The sequence below is a fragment of the Penicillium angulare genome (assembly GCF_028827245.1).
Source record: "Penicillium angulare strain IBT 27051 chromosome Unknown utg000007l_segment0_segment0, whole genome shotgun sequence".
NCBI lineage: Eukaryota > Fungi > Ascomycota > Eurotiomycetes > Eurotiales > Aspergillaceae > Penicillium > Penicillium angulare.
The window spans coordinates 3,622,002-3,642,016 of record NW_026623166.1 but is presented as its reverse complement, the minus strand read 5'-3'; the positions used below and the strand labels follow the sequence as shown (position 1 = coordinate 3,642,016).

General features: G+C 49.0%; 12 protein-coding genes across 12 annotated transcripts; 9 read left to right on the top strand and 3 right to left on the bottom strand.

Annotated features, from left to right (window-relative positions):
- Positions 1 to 395: 395 nt before the first annotated feature.
- On the top strand, positions 396 to 1,370 carry N7478_010617 (uncharacterized protein; the record flags this gene model as incomplete). The annotated part of the gene is made up of 1 exon (XM_056926831.1): positions 396 to 1,370. One exon carries the CDS (start codon positions 396 to 398, stop codon positions 1,368 to 1,370), a length of 975 nt encoding a protein of 324 aa, XP_056776201.1.
- A 314-nt stretch (positions 1,371 to 1,684) lies between these two features.
- Positions 1,685 to 3,355, top strand: N7478_010616 (uncharacterized protein; the record flags this gene model as incomplete). Its single annotated transcript, XM_056926830.1, has 4 exons — positions 1,685 to 2,087; positions 2,560 to 2,879; positions 2,932 to 3,075; positions 3,185 to 3,355. 4 exons carry the CDS (start codon positions 1,685 to 1,687, stop codon positions 3,353 to 3,355), a joined length of 1,038 nt encoding a protein of 345 aa, XP_056776200.1.
- Positions 3,356 to 4,172: 817 nt separating this feature from the next.
- Positions 4,173 to 5,279, bottom strand: N7478_010615 (uncharacterized protein; the record flags this gene model as incomplete). Its single annotated transcript, XM_056926829.1, has 1 exon — positions 4,173 to 5,279. One exon carries the CDS (start codon positions 5,277 to 5,279, stop codon positions 4,173 to 4,175), a length of 1,107 nt encoding a protein of 368 aa, XP_056776199.1.
- Positions 5,280 to 6,714: 1,435 nt separating this feature from the next.
- N7478_010614 (uncharacterized protein) lies at positions 6,715 to 7,203 on the top strand (the record flags this gene model as incomplete). The annotated part of the gene is made up of 1 exon (XM_056926828.1): positions 6,715 to 7,203. One exon carries the CDS (start codon positions 6,715 to 6,717, stop codon positions 7,201 to 7,203), a length of 489 nt encoding a protein of 162 aa, XP_056776198.1.
- Positions 7,204 to 8,848: 1,645 nt separating this feature from the next.
- Positions 8,849 to 9,292, top strand: N7478_010613 (uncharacterized protein; the record flags this gene model as incomplete). Its single annotated transcript, XM_056926827.1, has 1 exon — positions 8,849 to 9,292. One exon carries the CDS (start codon positions 8,849 to 8,851, stop codon positions 9,290 to 9,292), a length of 444 nt encoding a protein of 147 aa, XP_056776197.1.
- Positions 9,293 to 9,781: 489 nt separating this feature from the next.
- Positions 9,782 to 10,225, bottom strand: N7478_010612 (uncharacterized protein; the record flags this gene model as incomplete). The annotated part of the gene is made up of 1 exon (XM_056926826.1): positions 9,782 to 10,225. One exon carries the CDS (start codon positions 10,223 to 10,225, stop codon positions 9,782 to 9,784), a length of 444 nt encoding a protein of 147 aa, XP_056776196.1.
- Positions 10,226 to 11,507: 1,282 nt separating this feature from the next.
- Positions 11,508 to 12,135, top strand: N7478_010611 (uncharacterized protein; the record flags this gene model as incomplete). The annotated part of the gene is made up of 3 exons (XM_056926825.1): positions 11,508 to 11,827; positions 11,877 to 11,894; positions 11,943 to 12,135. 3 exons carry the CDS (start codon positions 11,508 to 11,510, stop codon positions 12,133 to 12,135), a joined length of 531 nt encoding a protein of 176 aa, XP_056776195.1.
- A 643-nt stretch (positions 12,136 to 12,778) lies between these two features.
- Positions 12,779 to 13,853, top strand: N7478_010610 (uncharacterized protein; the record flags this gene model as incomplete). The annotated part of the gene is made up of 4 exons (XM_056926824.1): positions 12,779 to 13,321; positions 13,373 to 13,472; positions 13,518 to 13,720; positions 13,776 to 13,853. 4 exons carry the CDS (start codon positions 12,779 to 12,781, stop codon positions 13,851 to 13,853), a joined length of 924 nt encoding a protein of 307 aa, XP_056776194.1.
- Positions 13,854 to 14,946: 1,093 nt separating this feature from the next.
- N7478_010609 (uncharacterized protein) lies at positions 14,947 to 15,524 on the top strand (the record flags this gene model as incomplete). The annotated part of the gene is made up of 2 exons (XM_056926823.1): positions 14,947 to 15,057; positions 15,174 to 15,524. 2 exons carry the CDS (start codon positions 14,947 to 14,949, stop codon positions 15,522 to 15,524), a joined length of 462 nt encoding a protein of 153 aa, XP_056776193.1.
- Positions 15,525 to 15,942: 418 nt separating this feature from the next.
- Positions 15,943 to 16,578, top strand: N7478_010608 (uncharacterized protein; the record flags this gene model as incomplete). Its single annotated transcript, XM_056926822.1, has 1 exon — positions 15,943 to 16,578. One exon carries the CDS (start codon positions 15,943 to 15,945, stop codon positions 16,576 to 16,578), a length of 636 nt encoding a protein of 211 aa, XP_056776192.1.
- An 811-nt stretch (positions 16,579 to 17,389) lies between these two features.
- N7478_010607 (uncharacterized protein) lies at positions 17,390 to 18,246 on the top strand (the record flags this gene model as incomplete). Its single annotated transcript, XM_056926821.1, has 2 exons — positions 17,390 to 17,399; positions 17,567 to 18,246. 2 exons carry the CDS (start codon positions 17,390 to 17,392, stop codon positions 18,244 to 18,246), a joined length of 690 nt encoding a protein of 229 aa, XP_056776191.1.
- A 671-nt stretch (positions 18,247 to 18,917) lies between these two features.
- N7478_010606 (SUR7/PalI family protein) lies at positions 18,918 to 19,883 on the bottom strand (the record flags this gene model as incomplete). The annotated part of the gene is made up of 3 exons (XM_056926820.1): positions 18,918 to 19,124; positions 19,171 to 19,692; positions 19,740 to 19,883. The coding sequence occupies 3 exons, from the start codon at positions 19,881 to 19,883 to the stop codon at positions 18,918 to 18,920; spliced, it is 873 nt and encodes a 290-aa protein (XP_056776190.1).
- Between the last annotated feature and the right edge of the window lie 132 nt (positions 19,884 to 20,015).

The window sequence follows — 20,015 nt, the reverse complement described above, 5'->3', positions numbered from 1 at the left end:
AGAAGTCGATGATCTCAACTCTTGCACCCCATTCACTTGGAACCCATTCCTGAGGCGCAAGACGGCTTGAGAGCAGCTTTGTTTAGTGAAACATCTAGTAACCATCACATATCCATCACACCTCAAGAATTATCTCCTAGTGCTGCGGCAGTAATTCCATGCAGCGACTGAGGCAAAGTTTCAATAGATGAGGAAAGAGCCTTATGAACATGTCCGTTAAGTTCACTTGCTTCTTGCTTCTGAACGAGTGATCCTCACTCAGATTTGTTTATAACCAATGAAACTTATACATACTAAATGGCCTTTCAACATCTTCAGTCCTACAACCAGATCTCATATAAGCCCCTCTATGCCTCGCATAGTCCTCTCGTGTTGAACATCGATTTTGGCCAAAGATGATCTATTGGCTGCTCTTTTTAGCAGTCCACAGCATACTTACCGAAGCAGCTAATTCCTCTCACCATGAGAAGCATCACGCAAAGAAGCCCCACGACCCCCTCCATGAGCGCGACATTGCTTATGCGGCAGTAATAAGTGGTAACGGCCAGCTCGCTGACGGCTGGCCACGTATCGACCAATGGGTTGACTCTCTTGAAACCATGTTCCAGAGCAATAAAGGGATCATTTCTGTCAGCTGCGCCGAATGGGGCCTCCCCAATAGCTCGGAAGATGAAACACAGTTCATCAAGGATGCCATCTACCAAGTAGAGAAATCGAGCGGCGTCGACGCGCGCTTTATCTTTGCAATCGTCATGCAGGAGAGCAAAGGATGCGTTCGCGTTCAGACCACCAAGAATGGGGTCGCTAATCCTGGACTTATGCAAAGCCACGATGGACCGGGGTCCTGCAACAAAGATGGAGTAATTCAGAACCCTTGCCTTAGGAGCGAGATAATCCAAATGATCCAGGATGGCGTTGAAGGCACCCCAGCCGGGCCTGGCCTCAAGGCACTGATAGCTCAAGAGGGCGGCACAGCAGATGTGACTTCATATTACAAGGCTGCGCGTGCTTACAACTCCGGCGCGGTGGCTTCTAGCGGCAACCTGGGCCAGGGCGGTGCCACTCACTGCTATGTTTCTGACGTCGCCAATCGCCTTATGAGTTGGACCGATGGACCCAGTTTGTGCGCTCCAGATGCCATTGGGCAAATATCTGCTGCTCTTTGGGATGGCGACAGTTCTGCTGGGCACACTGACCGCAATGGGACGTCGACTACTACAACCGCGCGGATCCTTGCCCAAACCCACGGTTCCTCTTCATCCAGCCTAAGCGCACCCTCAACACTTATTGTGCAGTCCTCTGTGACCTGGACATCTGCGCGGGCCTCTCACAGTTCAACTTCATTGGCTTGTAGACGCGAGGGCACTTAGGCTACACAACATATGCAGCGTCATGTTGGACAGTGCTTATGATGCCCTAGCTGTGTTGATATCAAGGACCGAGATTGTCTAGCCACCAGAGTAGATACAAGCTAAAGCGTTTCCAAAAGGATTCAGGTATACCGAAAGCAGAACGCTCATTTAAAGTCCTCTTTCTCTAAGCGGGCGAGAAGTCTCCCTTGTAGTTCCAGCTGAGCAAGAAGTTTTTCTTCCCGCACCTTCTGCTCTGCTTCCTGTTTCTTTTCTCGTTCCTTCTGATCTGTTTCTCGTTGCTCCTCACGAGCAAATTGCTCTTCCAATTGAGCATGGAGTTTCTCTTCGCGCGCCTTCTGCTCTGCCTCCCGCGCCTTCTGTTCGGCTTCCCGCGCCTTCTGTTCTGCGTCGCGTTTCTGCTCTCGTTGCCTCTGATCTTCTTCTCGTTGCTTCTCACGAGCAAATTGCTCTTCCAATTGGGCAAGCAGTTTCTCTTCCCGCGCCCTCTGCTCTGCTTCCCGAGCCTTCTGTTCTGCCAGCTGTTGCTGCAGTGCTTGGACCATCATCCGCAGCTCAGGTTGAAGTCCACGGCTCTGCGAGGATGCGGCTCTACGATATCCTGGGCGTTCCTGCGATCCAATGATGGACAGCTGTGGCTCCATTTCGCTAACATCGACCTCCGAAGCACCCTCATCTGGATCAGGCACTCTGTCAAGTATGCGAATCACCCGACTAGTATGAATGGGTAGAAATTCACGGTCCACATTTTCTACGAATCGATAGCACGTCCATCGATCCTCCGGGGTCCAGACGTTCGGTTGCGCAATGGACCACCGGTAGAATGAGACTTTGTCTTCCTCAAACTCAGGGTAGTAGCCGTATATGCGAAAGCCGTCAAGCTCATGAGAGATCGAAAATCCGAGAATCCGCCGGTGCACCTCTTCTGTGCAACCAGCCGCCTGGCACAGCGAGACCACGGCTCGTAGCGCGATGCATGCACATGCTGTGCATGTTTTGCCGGTCCGCGAGCTCTAGCGCTTGGTTCCCGCATTTGATTTCAGCGGTCAAATAAGGGAAGTACATGTCTTCGCGTGCCGTATACGGCGATTTTTCGTCGGGTCTGATGCCGAGTTTGCGCCTCTGGCTCTCGGTGAAGACCGACCACTTTAATCCGCGTGCATGGTCAGGCTGCGGCTTTGGACCATAGATTGGCTCAGTCTTCAGCCATGGATCATTGTATCCATCTATGACGTCTCTCAGGCCCTGCATGCCCCTGATGAACTGATTTTCCGCGGACGGCATGATCAGGGGATGCAGGTCTACCAGGAGACGCGCTTCAGACCGGTTCCGCAGCGCGTAATGGAATCTGTCAACATACTCGTCATCGAACAGGGTGCCCTGGGGAGTGGCGATCGGCTGACGGAGAAGACGCTCACAGAGCGCGATGTCGTCGGGCATCGGGCCGGCTGGGGACGGCTGCATGAAGCAACCCTTGGTCTCCAGTATGGTCACATAGTTCACAGCTCGGTAGGCGTATGATCGAGTGTCACGAGCCGAGCTGCTTTCGCTATTTTCTGAGGAGACAGACCGAGCGCGCCCCCGGTCGGTAGAGATCGAACGCGATCGGGATCGTTTGGATGCCGGTTCGCTCATCGCTTCAACGGTACCGGCTGCTGATGGAGCAGGTATCCAGTGGTATATCTGGTCTTCAAGCGGAGTGGGCGTATGCGTGAGCGAAATTGGCGTCGTAGTTCGGTGTTTTGGAGGATTGGATTTCTATGCAGTTAGCTACTGGAACGTCGTCAACCCAGACACGCTACTCACTTTTCCAGGGTGATCTGGCGAGGAGGGAGAAGGCGGCTGTGATGATTTCCTACGGTCGTGCTTCCTCTGCAAAGGTTCTGGATTCGTGCTCAAGCTACCTCGCCGGGGAACTTTGGACGGCCGCTCCTCACCATCACTCTGAGAGTCGCGTAGATCGGGCGATGTTCCACGTTTCATGACGGTGTATTTGGCCAATCAAGGGTATTCATCTTCCTGGTCAGCACCACGCTGGGACAGAGATCAAATGCGACGCGCTTTCATCGGTCACAGGATGTCGGGTATCGAGTGGTAACGGAGGCCCTTGGCCAGCAGAACATGAGCCGGCGCCAAGACACCCAATCAATTCCTCCGCGGACCGTCATGGACCCACTATCTAGCGTAGCTCTCTGCCTTAATGTCTCAGGGCCAACCCGCACTAAGTTAGTTTGGGCGATCGAAGAAATGGCGTTTCAAGCCGGACATTACACATTCTTGCTGGGAACTCGACTCCTTTTCTTGTGTGGTGGCCACATTGTACCAATCATCTCACAAGTAAGGATTTATTTTGATCCCCACATCATGAGCAGCTATCAAGTCAGAGCTGTCGGCGTATCAGCACAGGGCGCTCTGGGAAAGTCCGCCAGCTCCTATCCTGATGAGGGAAAGACACTTTGATCCTGGGCCTTACCATTAAAGCCGGTTCAACGAGGCCTACTGTAGCTAGCCAGTTTACTACCCTGGTCACGAAATCGAGTTGCTCAAATGGGCCGCCCCCGAAGAGTGGAAACTGCAAGGTTTGCTTTTCGATTGAAATACACATGAAATCTATGGTAGGTTTATATGACCGACAGTTTCTCCGTCTATGATAGGATGCGCCCAGTTAGCCCTTCGCTCCCTGTCATTGAGCACGTCTTGACTTCATTCTGGATTCTGCACCGTGGTTCCGCCCAGCCCATCCGAAACACCCATTCCCGTTAGTGACTGGCTGAGTCCAAGCGAAGAGAGCGAGGGCACCGCTCAGACATCAAGCTTTGGCCCTCCATCGGACGCTTCTGATCCATCTCTGCATAAATTTTCTGCTGATCCCGTGGCAGACCCCGGGAGATTACTGTCGAAGAAAGTCGACGCCGAAGAAAAGTCTTCGCGCAGACGAATATGATTATCAGGGCGCTTGGGTGGTGTCGATCCAAGCCCAGAGGCATGGGAAGGCGGCAAATCTTGTGGCAAGCGGACCTGGTTTAACTCAGACCGCTCCTTCATGCCTGAACGATCGTTTGAGCTTTCAATCTTTGCGTTCTGAGGGTTCGCATTGTCTGGTGGCCCTTGTTGGGTATGACTCTGTTGACAAATACACGGTGATGATTGCACGAGAGTGCAGAGCCGATTGAGCACAGAGAACTCCAGCTTTAGCTTTATGCTGTACACCACGGTCTTGAAACTGACTTGAATATAGTGCACTTTGTACTCTGTGATGAGGAGCAGGATATTCATGACGACCACGAGTACGTTCACCCAAATGAGGTGAATCATGACTTTGCGTCCGTCGGGACCGCGCATCTGCGTGATCAATTCCAGCGACCGCATTGCTTCGCGCATATACAAACCGCAGATGATCAGGTCCTGGATGCAAAAGCCCGTCACTTGGATACGATCGTAGATCATGGCCGGCCGTGCGAAGCGGGCGTCGCCGCTGTTCACGCCAAAGAATAGCACTGTCATGGGTATGTGAAAGGCGCAGGCAGTGATGATAATCATCCATAAAACCCATCGCAGGAGGGTAGCATCGCGGACAACAATTCTTAGTCGTGAATAGAGCATGATCGCTTGACCAGTGACCATCGCGTACCATCCGATCATGAACGGAATGGAGACCGCCAGATTGGAAGACTGGGACATGAAGCGAGCCATTGCTGGGATAGCATGCACAAGAATCCCCCATGCTGCAACTTGCATGCTCCAAAAGTATAGTCCACGGTAGTGCTTGAACGCATCGAAGATGAGGACCACAGTCTCGAGAGAATTGTATGCGCCGATTGAAAACATGGACACAATCTCGATGACTGCGATGTTTCGCATGAGGATGGCCCCAACATCCGGAGGGAGGCTGGTGACAAGGGTGTCCATGGTTACAATATGCGAGTAAAGGGAGCAGAGGCAGATAGTGTCAGAATGATTGGGCAACTGGAACTAATACGTTGCTTAGGACCTGCTATCAAAGCTTTATAGCAAAATGGTCGGACAGCACCGAGTCGTCTGTATGGTAACGTCAATCACTCCCATCGAGAGATTTATATCAAATGCAAAAGTCTAATGTGGAAAGAATGATCCAGGCCTTCATGGCGCCCATTGATTCATGACATTGCCTTTATCGTGGTGATTCTATCCACCAATGGCCGTGGCTATTGTTTGTTCATGTTGGTGGGGAATTCCACTGTGAAAGGCGCGCGGTACTGTCAGGACCGCGGATCAAAATTATGGTTGATAAACATTAGGCGAACCACGGATGTGGTCTTTTCGGGGGACTATGGACCTTGGTTTCTTGAATTCTTAAATCTTGAATCACTTTCTGGTCAATTTACAAGCTTTTGTGAGTTCCATTCTTCTGTTGATACGCAGCTTCCGGTGACAGAATCGAGAAAGATTCACAAGCCCACAGTCGGTCCAGATAGTTGGACAGGGTTAGAAAATCCCGCATGTGTTCAGTGAACCTTTGGTAATTCGACAGTTATAGCGACGCTTTCCAGAATTATCAAAGCTATAAAGAAGTCAGACGAGTGGACGTGCTTTGTTGGAACGGCAAATCTCCTCACGAGGCTGAGGAGCTGACAACACCCTATATGAAGTAGAAGGCATCATTCAAGGGCTGGTCAGCAAGGGGATCTAGTCCCTTCAATATATCAAAACACATTTAGAAGCGTAGGATCGAGCGCTGTGAATACTATGGGCGGGCCTACATGAAAGCCCCTCTATAAACGCCAGCACGTTTTCGATTTAGCTAATAGGATTCTCCGTGGAACCAGAGCCCCCACGTTTCATGTCTGCCAAGATTCAAGATCCGTGGAGCGGATCGGTCGATCAGTGGCTCCACATGAAGAGGGTTACCCCTAGCGTGAGCCAAGTCGGGAAATTCATCAATACAGATTTACGCTATAGTATCGTGACAGCGAGCTCGGTGAGCGTGTTTGGCGGTATTGGAGAAGTACATGAAGCCCGTGGCTTCCCGTGTCGGCTCCTGAGGGTCTTTCCTACCACAGACCTGTCTTTCATCCAGAACGTCTCCTCACTGTGACGATCAATTTCTCGACGCGCAAAGCCCAGTTTAACAAGACACGAATCCTTTTCTAGCCCACACCAATCTGCAAGGCTAGCGTGGATCATGGCCGCGGGCGTACCGAGTAACAAGTTGGTCAGTCGCCATCCTCCATATTTTTGAGATCACGCTCGTTCGCAGGACTCGTGGATAATTGTTCTTAATTCTTGCTCTCTGTGCACATTCGCTGACCGAAATGACATCTAGGATCGTGTAAAATCACGGGAGAGCAGAGAATACCGCAAGGCAATGTACCAGAAATGCTTTCCTGTCACAAATGCATGCGAGGAAGAGTTCTATCAGGCACTTGGCGAAAAGGACGCACAGATCGCCGGCATGCAATTGGAAATACAACGTCTTCACGCCGATAGGGCCGAGAATGCCGCCAAAATCCAGCAGCAAGTGGTGGAGAATGAGAGAATCTCTTCTGAAGCACGACGCCTGAAAAACGAACTGCATGAGTTGCATCAGCAGATGAATCTCATGGCTGCCAACATGCAAGCACAAATCCAGCAGCAGGAGAATCAGCTAGCCTCACAGCATGCGATTGGCGAGGTCGCTGCGGCGAATGCTCTACTCTGGAGCATGGTCAACAATCCAGTGAGTGGACCGCAGCTTCCTTATGTGCCAGAGTCCGGATTGGCCGACGGAGGCTGGCCTGACCAAAGCGCCCTCGACTTTCCCGTCCACGAATCCTTTCTTCAGCCACAGCACTCGATTGATCCTAACTTGACATGAGACTTCAGTGCGGCGAAGCAAGGTGGGGGGTCAGGATCACTAACAGTCTGGGGCTTGATAGAACGAGGAGTGGTCACCCTTAGCACACATTGCACAATTACGAGTAATTGTACTGGAATCCATCATGACTGTTTCTGCCACTTAGGCCATTAGCAGCAATCTTTGCCATAGTAATAGATGATATCGGCATTCAAAACTCTCCTACCCTCCACAGCTAAGCTGCAACAAACGTTTTGTGCTGAGCGGAGTGGCGTAGTGGATACTCGATGTGAACGCGGTCCAGATCCATAACTCAATCTTCGGTTAGTTTCTCCCCGAGCCTGGCAGTGACCTGAGTACCCACTTCCCGCGATAAGCACCGGAAAATAAATTCTGCGACTAGATGCCCGTGCATACTCCCTGTGAGCGATTTAGCTGGTCCTTCGTGATGAGGCACTTGCGTGGAGGTAATGAGGGCGAAAGAACGTGGGGGACTTTCACTAGCATATCCTGCCTTCATTCAATATTTTAAGTCCTTCATCTTCAGAGTTCTTCAGGCTGGAATATTGACTTCAATTACATAATAGTAGACCAATAATTGTCCCGAGTCATTGGGGCCACCCTGGATGAATCCCGGGCGTCAAAATTTGATTGACGCTGGGTCCGGACAAAGTCAATTCACAGCGCGTCCATGGTTGTGACATTTGGAATAGTCTCCCTCATAGTCAAAAGACAAATGCTTAGTACCTGCCTTTCTCTCTACTAGCCTTGCAGTCAGTGGACCTGTTTTGAGATCTGGAAGCGTTGCTAATTCTCGAGAAATTTGTGATTTCTCTTCATGCCAGGGTTGACACTGCATACGGCAGACCTACAGGTGTGACGTAACCGGAATTATATCATATTGATTACGGTCACGATAAGTGTACGGCCCATGGTTCCGACAACCCACTGCCAAGTCAACGGATCGCCGTCCACAGTCCAGAGTGACCCGCTTTGTATCCTAATTTTACCACATAGCTTTCCACGAACTGTCTTCAAACTTCCTGCCTCCCAGGTGTCTACTGCGGGGGGTATTTCCGATCAAAGGATCCTCCCATTCAATGAGTTAATTTTCTTCACACAATGTACCGGTCAAGGCTTCTAGACTGGAAGTTGGAGAATGGTTAAGCTATCCAGATCTCTGATCCTGTACTAGTGAAAGCCACTTAGGCGAGGTCCCCGTCTAATTCGCGGGATATTTTGATGCTTGTTATTTCAAATTCAAGCCAGCCTCGATAGACAATAGTTTTTTTTAACAACAGAGTCGACAACCCTTTCTTTCCGTAGAATTCAGTGTAACAACTCTAATGCGTAGATCGAATGTTGATCCCGCTTCAGGGCGCTATTGAGTGATTGCCACTCCGTTTGTTCAACAAGTCGCGTCCGATTCTGTTCAGCTCTGCCAAGAGGCTGCAAGAGGTCAACCATGGACCTTGATGCAACATCGCGCCCACCAGGAGTACTTTTTGAGCGACCGACCAAAGAATGAATTGCTTGTCAATTGCGATTCTCCATAAAGCCGCAACTGCTCACCCATGAGAACACCCCTGGGTAAGAACATCTTCATCCCCATTTCAATCACTTGCTTACCGCCAAACGGTCATAAACGCTACTCCTCAGTTGCATGATGACGCCCCATAATGCAGTCGGCTGGTCAGCCTGGGAGGAGGAGAACCTCCTTCCCTGGCTCGAATCTAATCGAGACTTGACCTGGAAAGCTTTGTCGATTGCCTATTGGCAGCAGTATCATGTAAGACGAAGCGTCGAGTCTCTACGAGGGAAAAAGCACCACATCCTTCGAAAACGCCGCGACGCTGGCAAAACGCTAATTGTCAATGAATCCGAGGCGCCAAAGTGTGCAAACTGCAAAATTTCGAAGAAGAGAAAGCGACTGAGGCGTTCAACCAACCAATGGCTCAGGAATCCGCCACACATAAATCAGACCGCAGTGACTACAAAGTCGAAAAGATCATTCACTAGTAAGATGCCTGTTGAGATTGCTTTGAATTTTTACCATGCTGATCCATATCACAGATCCGACACTGATGCCAGCAGACTACACACGACTTGATCATAGGAGGAAATGACCGGACCTGGGAGTGTGTTTACCGCTTTGGCGGAGCCCAGCGATTGGGGGTTTTGATTTTGTGACTGTACTACATGCAAGATGAATGGCACATGCGGACAGAACAAGTCATTTGTAACAACATTCAAATAGGCAGGAATGACATTCTCTTTTCATGATATGTACTCCATAAAATCTTCCGTGTCAGGAATTGGATCATTCTGTATTTTGTCATTCCAGCCATTTTACTCCCATTTAAAAAAAGCTACTGTCTGGTGTCCCACTCATTTAGGTCAAATGCGGGCTTTTAGACGTTCAATAGAAAGATATTTTGACCACATTCTTCAAGCAGTATTGGATGAATCCATGGTGGTAATGTGTTCGGCGAGGCTCAAAATACCTGTTCCATCATTATTATCTCAATTCAATCCAGTGAAGACCGCATCAGAAGCATACCCGTCTGCAAAGGAATCACCATCAATGAGTGTGGCTGTCTCAGTTGATTGCCTGCTCGTCTTGTTGAGCAGCCTGTGAGTTGTAGAGTGACGCGAAAGTATCGGACCCAGTAAGGTTGGGTGTTCCACCCAGATTGAGCCAATTGCAATCCATGGCACTTGACCCAGGCAGGAATGTTGCTAGCTGGCGATTCTGGATGGCTTCGATCGAGCTCCAAAGCCCAGTAGCTGTCGATACCAACTGACTATGAGCTTGGTACAAGGTTGACTGTATCTCGCTCCAGCTCACTTGGCCTTGCGTGGCCAGGGCCTGTGCTTCCAGCTCTTGCTTCAGGTGAGAAACCTCACCCTCGGCCTGTAAATTCTTGGCTGAGAGACTGTCTTTTTCGGCGATAATCTGTTCCATTATTTTCACATCCTGTGCCTTTTCTGCCTGAAAACGTGACGTGGCCCTAGCTAGCTGCTCATCCGCTTCCCTCTCCATCTCAGTCTGGACCTCAGAAAGGAGATCAGAGTATTTCTGACGGTCGATTTTGCCATGTTTGTGGGAGCCTTTCGCGGAAGAACCCTATGTGCTGTCAATAGAAGGCCAAAGGCTGATAGAGCGCCACAAGATTGAATCAATCAGGTCTCGCAGGGTCCGAGAAAAGCGACTCACACTGTGATGCCGCTTTAAAATGCTAGACTTGGCGCCTCGAACGGTCGAAACTGGAGACGCCGACCGGATTGAAACATTTGATACTGATCGAGCTTTATTAATTAACGGTCTTGCTCGCAACGAGTGATGACTGGTTTGATCCTGCTTGCAGCTATTCCCTCGCGCCATGGCCAAAGGAGCAATGAGAATGATAAATGCCTGGTGAGAGAAGGAAACTTGGGGTAGGAAGATGGGTCGTCAAACACCAGAGCAGTAAAGAGAGATTGATATTTAACACACGCCCTGGAGCCTGGCAAGCCAAGGTATCCATGATTTAAATACTGAAAATAAGTTTTGAAACTCACCGGACACTAGACTGCTGCCAAAGGGGGGATATGGGTAGACTTTGATTGGTCTGCACTTTGGCTCAGAAATCAGAGTTGACGTTAAGTTGACGACTATTTTATCCCACGCTATCTAAAAAAGGGCATCACCCTTCTTGCTGAGACTTTGGTACTTGCGATATGTGCAGTTGTTCTCGCTGGCCTTCACCACGCAGCTCAAATCAATGATAATATTTTTGCGGCCTATTTTCTATTTTCCTGTAGGCTAATAATAAATATTGTGGATTCACTGCAGACCAATACATAGACAGCCCGTGGATTACTCGCGATGGCGCAACATTGGTAGTTCTATCGAACTATGCCTCGAGTGGGTCACTCATTTACCCTCCAAAGACAAATTAGACGATGAGTCGGGTTAAAAGTGATGTTGACTGAATTAGCTCGTGTCTATCATCCATGTCGGTTCCCAATGTGATTTGCAATGGCTCCACAGTTGGCCGCTGTTGAGTCCACACATGGGCACTCAGCAATCTCGTTGACTCACCAGCATCAAATCAAAGGAAATTATCCAGGGACCACACTTTCTGGAAATTTGAGTTTATTTCATCTCCTGACGGCCCATTGCAGGAGCGAACACGGTCCCATAGAATCCCTCAAAGGCATTATGTGCATGCGTGACTCACTTAACAAAATGCGGTTGCCACTTCTTTCGTATAAAGAGCAATCATTTACCGGCTGCATTTTCTAATCAGTAAAGAGAGTTCATTTCTTGACTGCCTACAAAAATGAATGCGTATTCTAACGACTCGACTGCCGACCGGCGACAGCGTCTCCGCCAGAGATTGCAGCGTGCTCTCTCGCTCTCATCTTGTGATTCCGATGGCTCTGGAAGTGCCTTGAGTGGTGACACCACAGTAGATGATCCTTCCTTCCAAGGTGAGGCAGACGAGCGTGAGTCCCACGTCGGAAGTGATGAGGGAGAGCAATCGCCGGGCAATGAACATTCCGCCCCCACCAAAGGGTTGGCAGCAGCCTTCCCTTTACCTCAGAATGCCGAGGCGATTGATGCAACAGACAGTATCATTGCCATCCAGTGTCTAGCCGAGTATGCCCCCGTTTTCCTTTCTTGAGACCAATAGCTAACCTGACCGAAGTCTAGATAATCGGATGAAGTAAGTGAGGAAGCTGGACCGTCCCAAACACTGCTGACAACTTCTTAGTGGCCTCGAAAGTGCTCTGCATGAGCAAAATATATGGAATGAATCGACAAACCATTTGTTGGAGGATCTCAGCAAGCGATTGGCAGCTGTGGAAACGCTATCTCAAAACGTCAGGGACGCGGGAAGGGCGGGAAGGGAAGCGACGGGTGGTCGTCGTCGCTCTACCCGGCAGAGTGCGCAGCCACGTCAGTGAAAAGAAGCTTATTGGGCAGGTATGACGATAGATTTCTTGAAAGGCATAAGCTTGTCTAGCCATGTTTTTCTCGAAACTCGAAGGGTCATGATGTGTGCCGAGGAGCTGTTCTTTCTTCTCTTTAAAATGAGACCTTTCCTGTGTATGCTATCCTACTTTCCTTCAAACAGAATTATACTCATCTCTCCAAGCAAGTCGTTCTAACAATCGAGGAATAAAGACTCAGACACCGAATCGAACAAGAGCTCTGCAGGGGAGATTCAGCTGCGCGGCGTCAAAGGTCTTTCGCCACAAGCTTAAAACTTGCCGCTCTTTTCAGCCGAGAACAGAAATTGATTTCTGACCAGGTAAAGAAATATTAAAGTGAAAGATTTGTCAAAGCCTCATAATTATACTAAATGCCTACCTCAAAGATGTTCCTTGATGCTCGGAGCATCCTCACGACAAGGCACCACATTCTTTTCGCCTCATTTTTATAGAACGTAGAAAATACGAAAGGCATAGTGTGCTAGGGACATTCATCCATCAACTATGTCAGAATTGCTGGCTCTCTTCCTTGTGACAATGTTGGTCACGCTTATATACCCTTTACCTAAGGCAGATCTTGACTGCGAAGCGTTCGGTCGGTCTGTGGAGCTCAAACATGGATACTTTTAACAAGCATCTTGCTTTCGACTTTCGTGCCATTCAAGGGAAAGAACTTGGAATTGCGCCAGTCTTTTCAAAGACAGTGCGTCCCGGCCGCGCACAAAAATCTTCTCACTCGCCAAGCATTTTTACTCGTACATCAAAAGTCGTTACAGGCGCGCCGAAGACTCTTTGCCTTCCCCGTCTCCTAGCCATCGCTGATCTCAACTCCGCATTTCTTGTGCGGCACGAACGTCCATGGGACACCTATCAAGAAATCTTTCACGCGGATCTTGCCGGCGAAGTCATCTTTGCTAGCCGACGCACACACCGATCCCGCATTGTGGCCATTCGAAAGTATCAGAGGCAGGACGCTCGCCGTTTGATCGACCGATTCGGTCACCTAGAGCATGCCAATGTACTGAGACTCCATGAATGCTATCTACACGATGATTCTGGATTCTTCTTGCTAGATGACTTGCCCTTCACTCTAGGGTTGGTTTCAGAGGCTCCCCAGGTTCGTCCGAATGAAAAGGAGCTGAGCGCTATATTGTCTCAGGTATGTCAGGCAACATTGTTTACGCGGCGTATCCTGATCCATGTCCTGTAGGTCATCAGTGGGATGCAATATTTGCACTCATTTGGACTCACTCATCAATCGCTTGGTTGCGGGGATTTTCTACTTGGACTGGACGGAGCTGTCAAGATCGGTGCGTCAACCGCCCTTGGTAGTGATTCAGACTGACATTCTCCAGCACGCTTAGAGCTCTGTGTAGACTGCACGCCAGATCAGGCTGAGCAGGCGTACCTGTCAATGATTCCATCACTGGCCTTGCAGCTCATGCACAAAGATCAGGAGAGCGAAGAAACTCGCATCGCACATTGGCCGATCAGGTGTGCTGCAAGCCAATTCCTGGCTGTTGCCACATCGGCAAAGTCAATTCTGGCACTTCAAATGGTACTTGCAGCCCCATTCATGCTTCCCATGTCTAAAAGATTCTAACAAAAGGCAGGAACATTTTATCGCCAGCAATGCTCATGATGGGAAAGAGCTCGCTAGCCTTGTTATGCAACTCCTCTGCTTTCGATAGATCATGGCGATAGCAATCGTCCATTTTGGTGGAAAGTCTCTATTTCCTCGACGAGTATATGTGTAACTAGTTCACACAGCATAGTTTCCTAATCCAATAACCCTGTCATGAGGCCTCAATCATCAAACCTCCTTCAACTTTGTTGACAGTCTACTTAACAACATTGAATAAGCCAGTCAAAACGCACTCAAAAGCTCAATTGAGGGCCAGTCTAGCGACGAGCCATTTTTTTAGTAAATATCAAAGTGACCGCCTATCGCAAATGCCAATGCCGGTGTCCACGTGTTTTCCGATGCTTAGTACTGTGTGCATGTGCCGGTGTCTCACTTTGCCCTTTGTGGGTCCTTTCTGGAAGTGGCGTGGCTCTCACAATCCCATTCTAGGAAGAGAATTAGTTTCATGAGGTGGATGAAGAGATACCCAAAACTGACTGCGTAATAAGAGACCGTGGGCGAGAAGATTGGGCTAGAGGCCTGTCACGGATCATTACTCGGACAATGAAGGAATGTGGCTAACATACCGCGATGGAAAGAAGCAGCGATACTCCTATCAGCCAGAGCTTTATATTGACCATTTTCACGAGCGTGGGGAGAAACAATCATGGCGGAAAGGGGGCATTTATGTTCGAGTGCACGCCAACGTAGGGTCGAACGACCGAGAAAATCAAAAGTGTTTCTTACTGTGATATTCAAATGATCGCATAGTCAGTAGCTCAATCGTAGGTCGAAGGTTTTTTCTGTGAACACCCCTCACATTGTCCACGACGATTCGTTATGTGCACTTGAGTACAATAAAATTAGTTTCCAAGACAGTGTCGCATATTGTCTGTTGCATCAGCACGTCCGGTCTAAACTAATTGACTCAGATGACTGTCGAAAAGAAAGGTCTGGTGAGTTGTCGGTGAGTAAACAAATGGGAGAAGAGTTGACCAACAGTTGCGTCAACTAAATTCAAATTTTTCGTGTGCAGTAGCCTGTGCTTGAACCATGGTATGAGTTCGAACACACTGCACAAGCAAATATAAGATGAACATCTATCGCCTTAATTCTCATTTCATCTACCTTTGCAACTCAGTATTTCGTTAACTCGCACCATGGACCCTCTTCCCAATATCGCCTCTCCTCGTCATGCCACCGACCCCAACGAGAGCCCGTCTTCTACTATGATGCAGGAACAACCTGCAAAAGAAATTCCCGACCAGCAGGTACGTTCTACATCAAAAACTATTTGAGCCCCATCGTTTCTTCGTTAGATTCTAATGTGTCTCAGACGGTGCCAGACAACAGCATTCCGGGTAGCTCCCGCACGATCCTTAAACAGCCATTCGAAGACATACAAGAAACTTTGGCTGATCTCGAGATCAGTGACCCCAAACTAGCCTTTCAAGCGGCTCGACTCGTCGGTCTATACCGACGCTTGTGGGAATCCTGTGTTTCTAAGCAAATGCGGGAGGTCCAGCTTGTGCGGGAGAACCATAGTTTGCGTGAGGCTATAGATCATACTCAGACAGAGAAGCACGATCTCAGCATACGTGCGGAAGAGCTGAAGATCAAGTTGGAGGCTTTCGATCGTGCGTTCGAGTCCTCGCGACAGCAAATCATGGGCATCATGGATATATGGCGTCAATGTGAGTGCGGAGATCTGGACGATGTGATAATGGAGGCGGAATAAATGGTTTGGAAGACTGGTCTGTTCAAGGCAGGATTACCTTGCTGAGAAAGCCTGATTGCTTGTCCGTACCTTTTTGTATGTGATGTATTCGCGCGGGTTATCCAAGTAGCCCTTCCCAAATAAGAAAACAGAATCTCTGCTAGGATACCTGCCGTACTTTTCAATCTGTAGATGTCTTTGAATAAGAGCCCGAGGGCACCTGGCAAGATCTGTAAATTTTGATGAGCCAAGAAAGGGCCGTGCCATACCAAGCCATGGGGTTCGTCCGCCTGCCAAGCGAATTATTTAAAGGAGAGGGTGTCCTGACAGAAAGATATCCAAATTTACCAACTCATTCCTATCCTTGAGAAATTCATTCATATATTTCGGTCGCTATCCCTTTTCCTGTAAGGATTTTACAAGAATGAGTTGTTCAGACATGATCAACTTGCGTCGCCTGACATTCAACGTCAGTCAGCCTTGCCGTGATGAAATTGATCTGGACTTGGACCTCGACGAGATCTCGAGGGGAATATGCACCGTGTCAGCTGGCCCACCTGACGTTGAGTCTGATGGCGAGCTGCTTACCGAGGAACCCTCAGAGGCGACAAATTGCCACTCCTCCACGACCGATTGTTTGCTTTATTCTGACTCCTCGGCTTCTTTCTTTTTTGGGTGGCCGGGCCCAAATCCCCTCTCGATTGCAGCATCCATTGATGAGATGTTTCATTTGATGCTACCCATGAGCGACCTTCAGATGGCACATGTCCTCGAGTTTCGTCTTCTACGACTGGATCCGTGCACCGGAGAGATGATTGCGCAGGATATCTTTCTCTTGCCGCGAGTCGAGACTTTCCTGGAGAATCTTCACCGCTTGCAGGCACAGATATTCGACATACTTCGCCTTATTGCAATGGAAATCCGCGTGCCATCATTCCGACTGCTGGTGCGACCGCTCGCGAGGGCTCTACCCTTTCACGCCCAGGTATCTAGCCCGTGGACTGATCACGCGAGTGGTCGGATGCTGTTAGATCCTGCCTGTTTTGTGCACAGATTGATCACAAACTATCGTTAAAGAGACATCTCGCTTTCCCGTTGCGAATTAGAGTGCTGCGTTTCCTTTGGAGCTCGAGATTGTGTTGCGTCTTCAATGACCCCCATTCGGGAACTTTGCAATGAGACATATTCTCAATTATGAAATAAAATACCGATCTCAAGATATCTCACCACACAGAAGATTTACAAGTTGGAGGTCAACTTGAATCAGCGATTTTGTAGTCATTCAATGAGACTTCAAACAAGTATGTACTCAAACTCGGCATCATAAAGAGACTCCAGATTGCTGTTGCAGTAACGGAAGATATCCTCATCCGTTTTGATGAAAACCATCCATTATCAACGTGTTGATTCAACAGTCACCTTACCAGTCAAGATGGCCGTCGACCTTGTTTGTCGACCGTTCGGTCAACATGCTCAACTGTTCTTTCACCTTTTGTGTACCACAAAGTTTGGACAGACAAAATTGGAAATTAGTGTCCCAAAGCTTGCATTCAGGTGTAACGCGAGGTCACGCCGCCAGCTGCAGTCGTGCGAATTTTCAAACTCGCTTTCAGCACATAAAGTCTAGTCAAAGAATATCCTAGCTCTTGTCAAGTGTGGCATTGTCTCCGCTGAAAATGTGCGCTTTTCACTCAGACTGAGCGCAGCAACCAACGCTTGATCAATATCCCAAATTGCTTACTTTGTATGACAAGCGATCGCGTTGTCCAATATGGGCAAAAACCGGAAGCGGATCAGACGATACCAGCGGCATGACGACCATGCAACTCCAAAAAATGACCAGGCAGAAGAGATATCACCTCTCATCGGTTTCATTCCATGCCAAAATGAGACCAGGTAAGTGATTCCACCCCATAGACGGTCTTCACTGACACTCGAGCGTCAAGCTCCTGCCAGATGCAAAAATCCCTCGGTTGCCTACGAACAAAGAAGACCTTTGGTGCGACATCATTCTACTCCTACATATTATTCTACTTCTCATGCTAACAGCATTTCTTGCCCAGAGGTCATGCATGATATATACGATCTGGTCGACTTACCCATCGCATACGTCCCGTTTCGTGTTCAACATCTTGTTCTCCTCGCCCTCCAGCGGTATTTGGAAGCCGAAGCTTTTCGCTTCGTGCAGCAGTGGCTACCAAAGGAGGCTGAGGCGAATGGATGGTCCTGTGCAGAGGAGCCGGAATTGCACAGGCTATTTCCATTTTTGAAGAGACATTTTCGAAAGCTTCCGCTGTCTGCATTTCCACAAAAACAAAAGCCTCCGCCGAACTGGCACGAGCCAATTTGTGCCATTCGCCATGCTGCGGTGCACCGTATCTCTCAGAACCGCAACTCTCTTTTAGAAATGGTAAATAACGCGATTGGACTGGTGTGGTTATTGAGTGGGAATTGCGAGGCCAAAAAACTCTATGAATTCTGGATTCTCCTAGACTATATCCTGCCGCAGACGCACCGAGCGCAAATAGACCGCTCGCCAGCCCCAGTGTTGCAGACGAAAGGAAGCCGGCGAGCCCACAATCGCAAAACCCTCCAAGCTGAAATATTACAGCAAGCTTCCCTGCGCAGAGCTCTTGGAGGTGTATTCCAAGCCATAGAAGATAAGTTCGTTCTTGAGTTCCGGCAGACCCTGAAAGAGATCGTTCCGGCTTCAAGGAAGCAGGACACCACCTCTGTTTCATGAGCTAGCCAGCAAGAATGAAGCGGCCTTTGGAGGTCTTTGAATATAGTTGGAAACCGTGTCAAATCGTCAAAACCTGCAATTGCTATCGACGCGCGGCAGTTTGCTCGAAAGACAAGATCAGCTGCTCCGTCTATCGATTTTGCTGCGGCAATTGTGTTGAGTGATTTCTCTCCGCCATCAATGGCTACGCTGTCATGGTCGGGCTGCTACGAGGAACGACAGTCTTGCGATACCGAGAATGCAGTCATAGCCCAACAGACTGGTGTTCCCTTCGTCTAAATTAGCAATTTACATCACATTCAAAGAGAACAGCACAAGGAAATAATTTGAATTAGAAGTGACCACTAGACAGTCGCGTATGTTTAAAGATGCTGGTATAATCCTGACTCTTGGCCAACAACGATCAAATTTCAGCAGCTTACCAACCCTAACACGCTACTACAGTGATAAATCTGACCAAGCAGTATATCCTCCAAATGAAATAATAAACGTATGAAATCCAAAAAGCTTTTAGGTCTCATTCCCATACACTCCCCTGTTACTTCGGCGGAATTGGCGTCGATGAACTGTAGCAAGACGCTATACAGTGAAAGAGGGCTTTCAAATCCATCAAGGTCTCGCTAGGAGCGCAGAATCACTTCCCTTCCCCCTTAGTCCGCATCTTGCATTATTTAAAAGTCGCGCCGAAAGAACCGGACGAAACTAACCGAAAAGGCTCCCAGAGAGAAAAACGTCGCCATCCAAAGAAGGGCGAGCATGGATCCCCCCACCCGCGCTTGGCCACCGAGGTCACCGAGAAAATTGTTGATAGTATGACTGAGAATGCCATACATTGTGGTCACGCCGATGGTAGCCGCCGTGACTAGAGCCAACGAGCACTGAGAAGTCAGTAGGTTTCAAATGAATTAGAGTTTCATAACTCACCATATGGAACGCTGTGAGTAGCTTCTTGTGTCCACCGTAAAACTCCCTCCATACGCCAAGCACTATTGCTAAAACGGTCACTATGAGCCCCAGGATGCACATGCAGGTGATGCCATGAGAAAGCCTTGCATAGCCACTAATACCGTGATCCCCTTTATCGCGTAGTATATGGTCGACGAGTGGGGAGGCTGATCGTAGAATCGCGGATAGGTCGAAGTAGAATGATAGGCTCGGGTGAGAGCACACGGCCTTTTGATCGTCATCTCCGCTGCAGTATCCCCAAAGGCCAACGCGATAATAGTCTGGCAGATGTAACTTGATCTCGCTAGCAATGTTCTCTGCCGCACCCGCGACTTCCTGGGGCGTGTTTTCCACCGTGCTTGCTATGCCCGAGGTGGCTGATCCAATCTCTGTTGGTATTTCCTTGGGACTAACGCCGATTGGGAGGGCGCGAGGAAGAAGCTGCGAGAATCCCTGACCAATGGAGCTCCCCCGTATTTCTGGAAAGCCCTTCAGGTTGACCTACGCGATATTAGCTGAGTATGCGAATTATTCCTAGGCACGCTTACTTCCATCAGGTAGAGGTGTTCGGATGTAGATGACGAAGTGCACCCGGCAAAGAAAATGCTCCAGCAGATCACAGCCACAACGGAAGCCAATATGGTAAACCAAGCAGCAGATCTGTCGGTACTGATTCTCCTTGGGACCTTCATTTCATAGGTCTTTGATTCTTTGCACAAATTGAGAGGGGATGGGCGACACAACCCGTTGGCCAAAGGAACCGGCACAGTATTTGTATGCATCAGGCTGCGCCAATCTCAGGGTAAGGCTACCTATCATGCTAT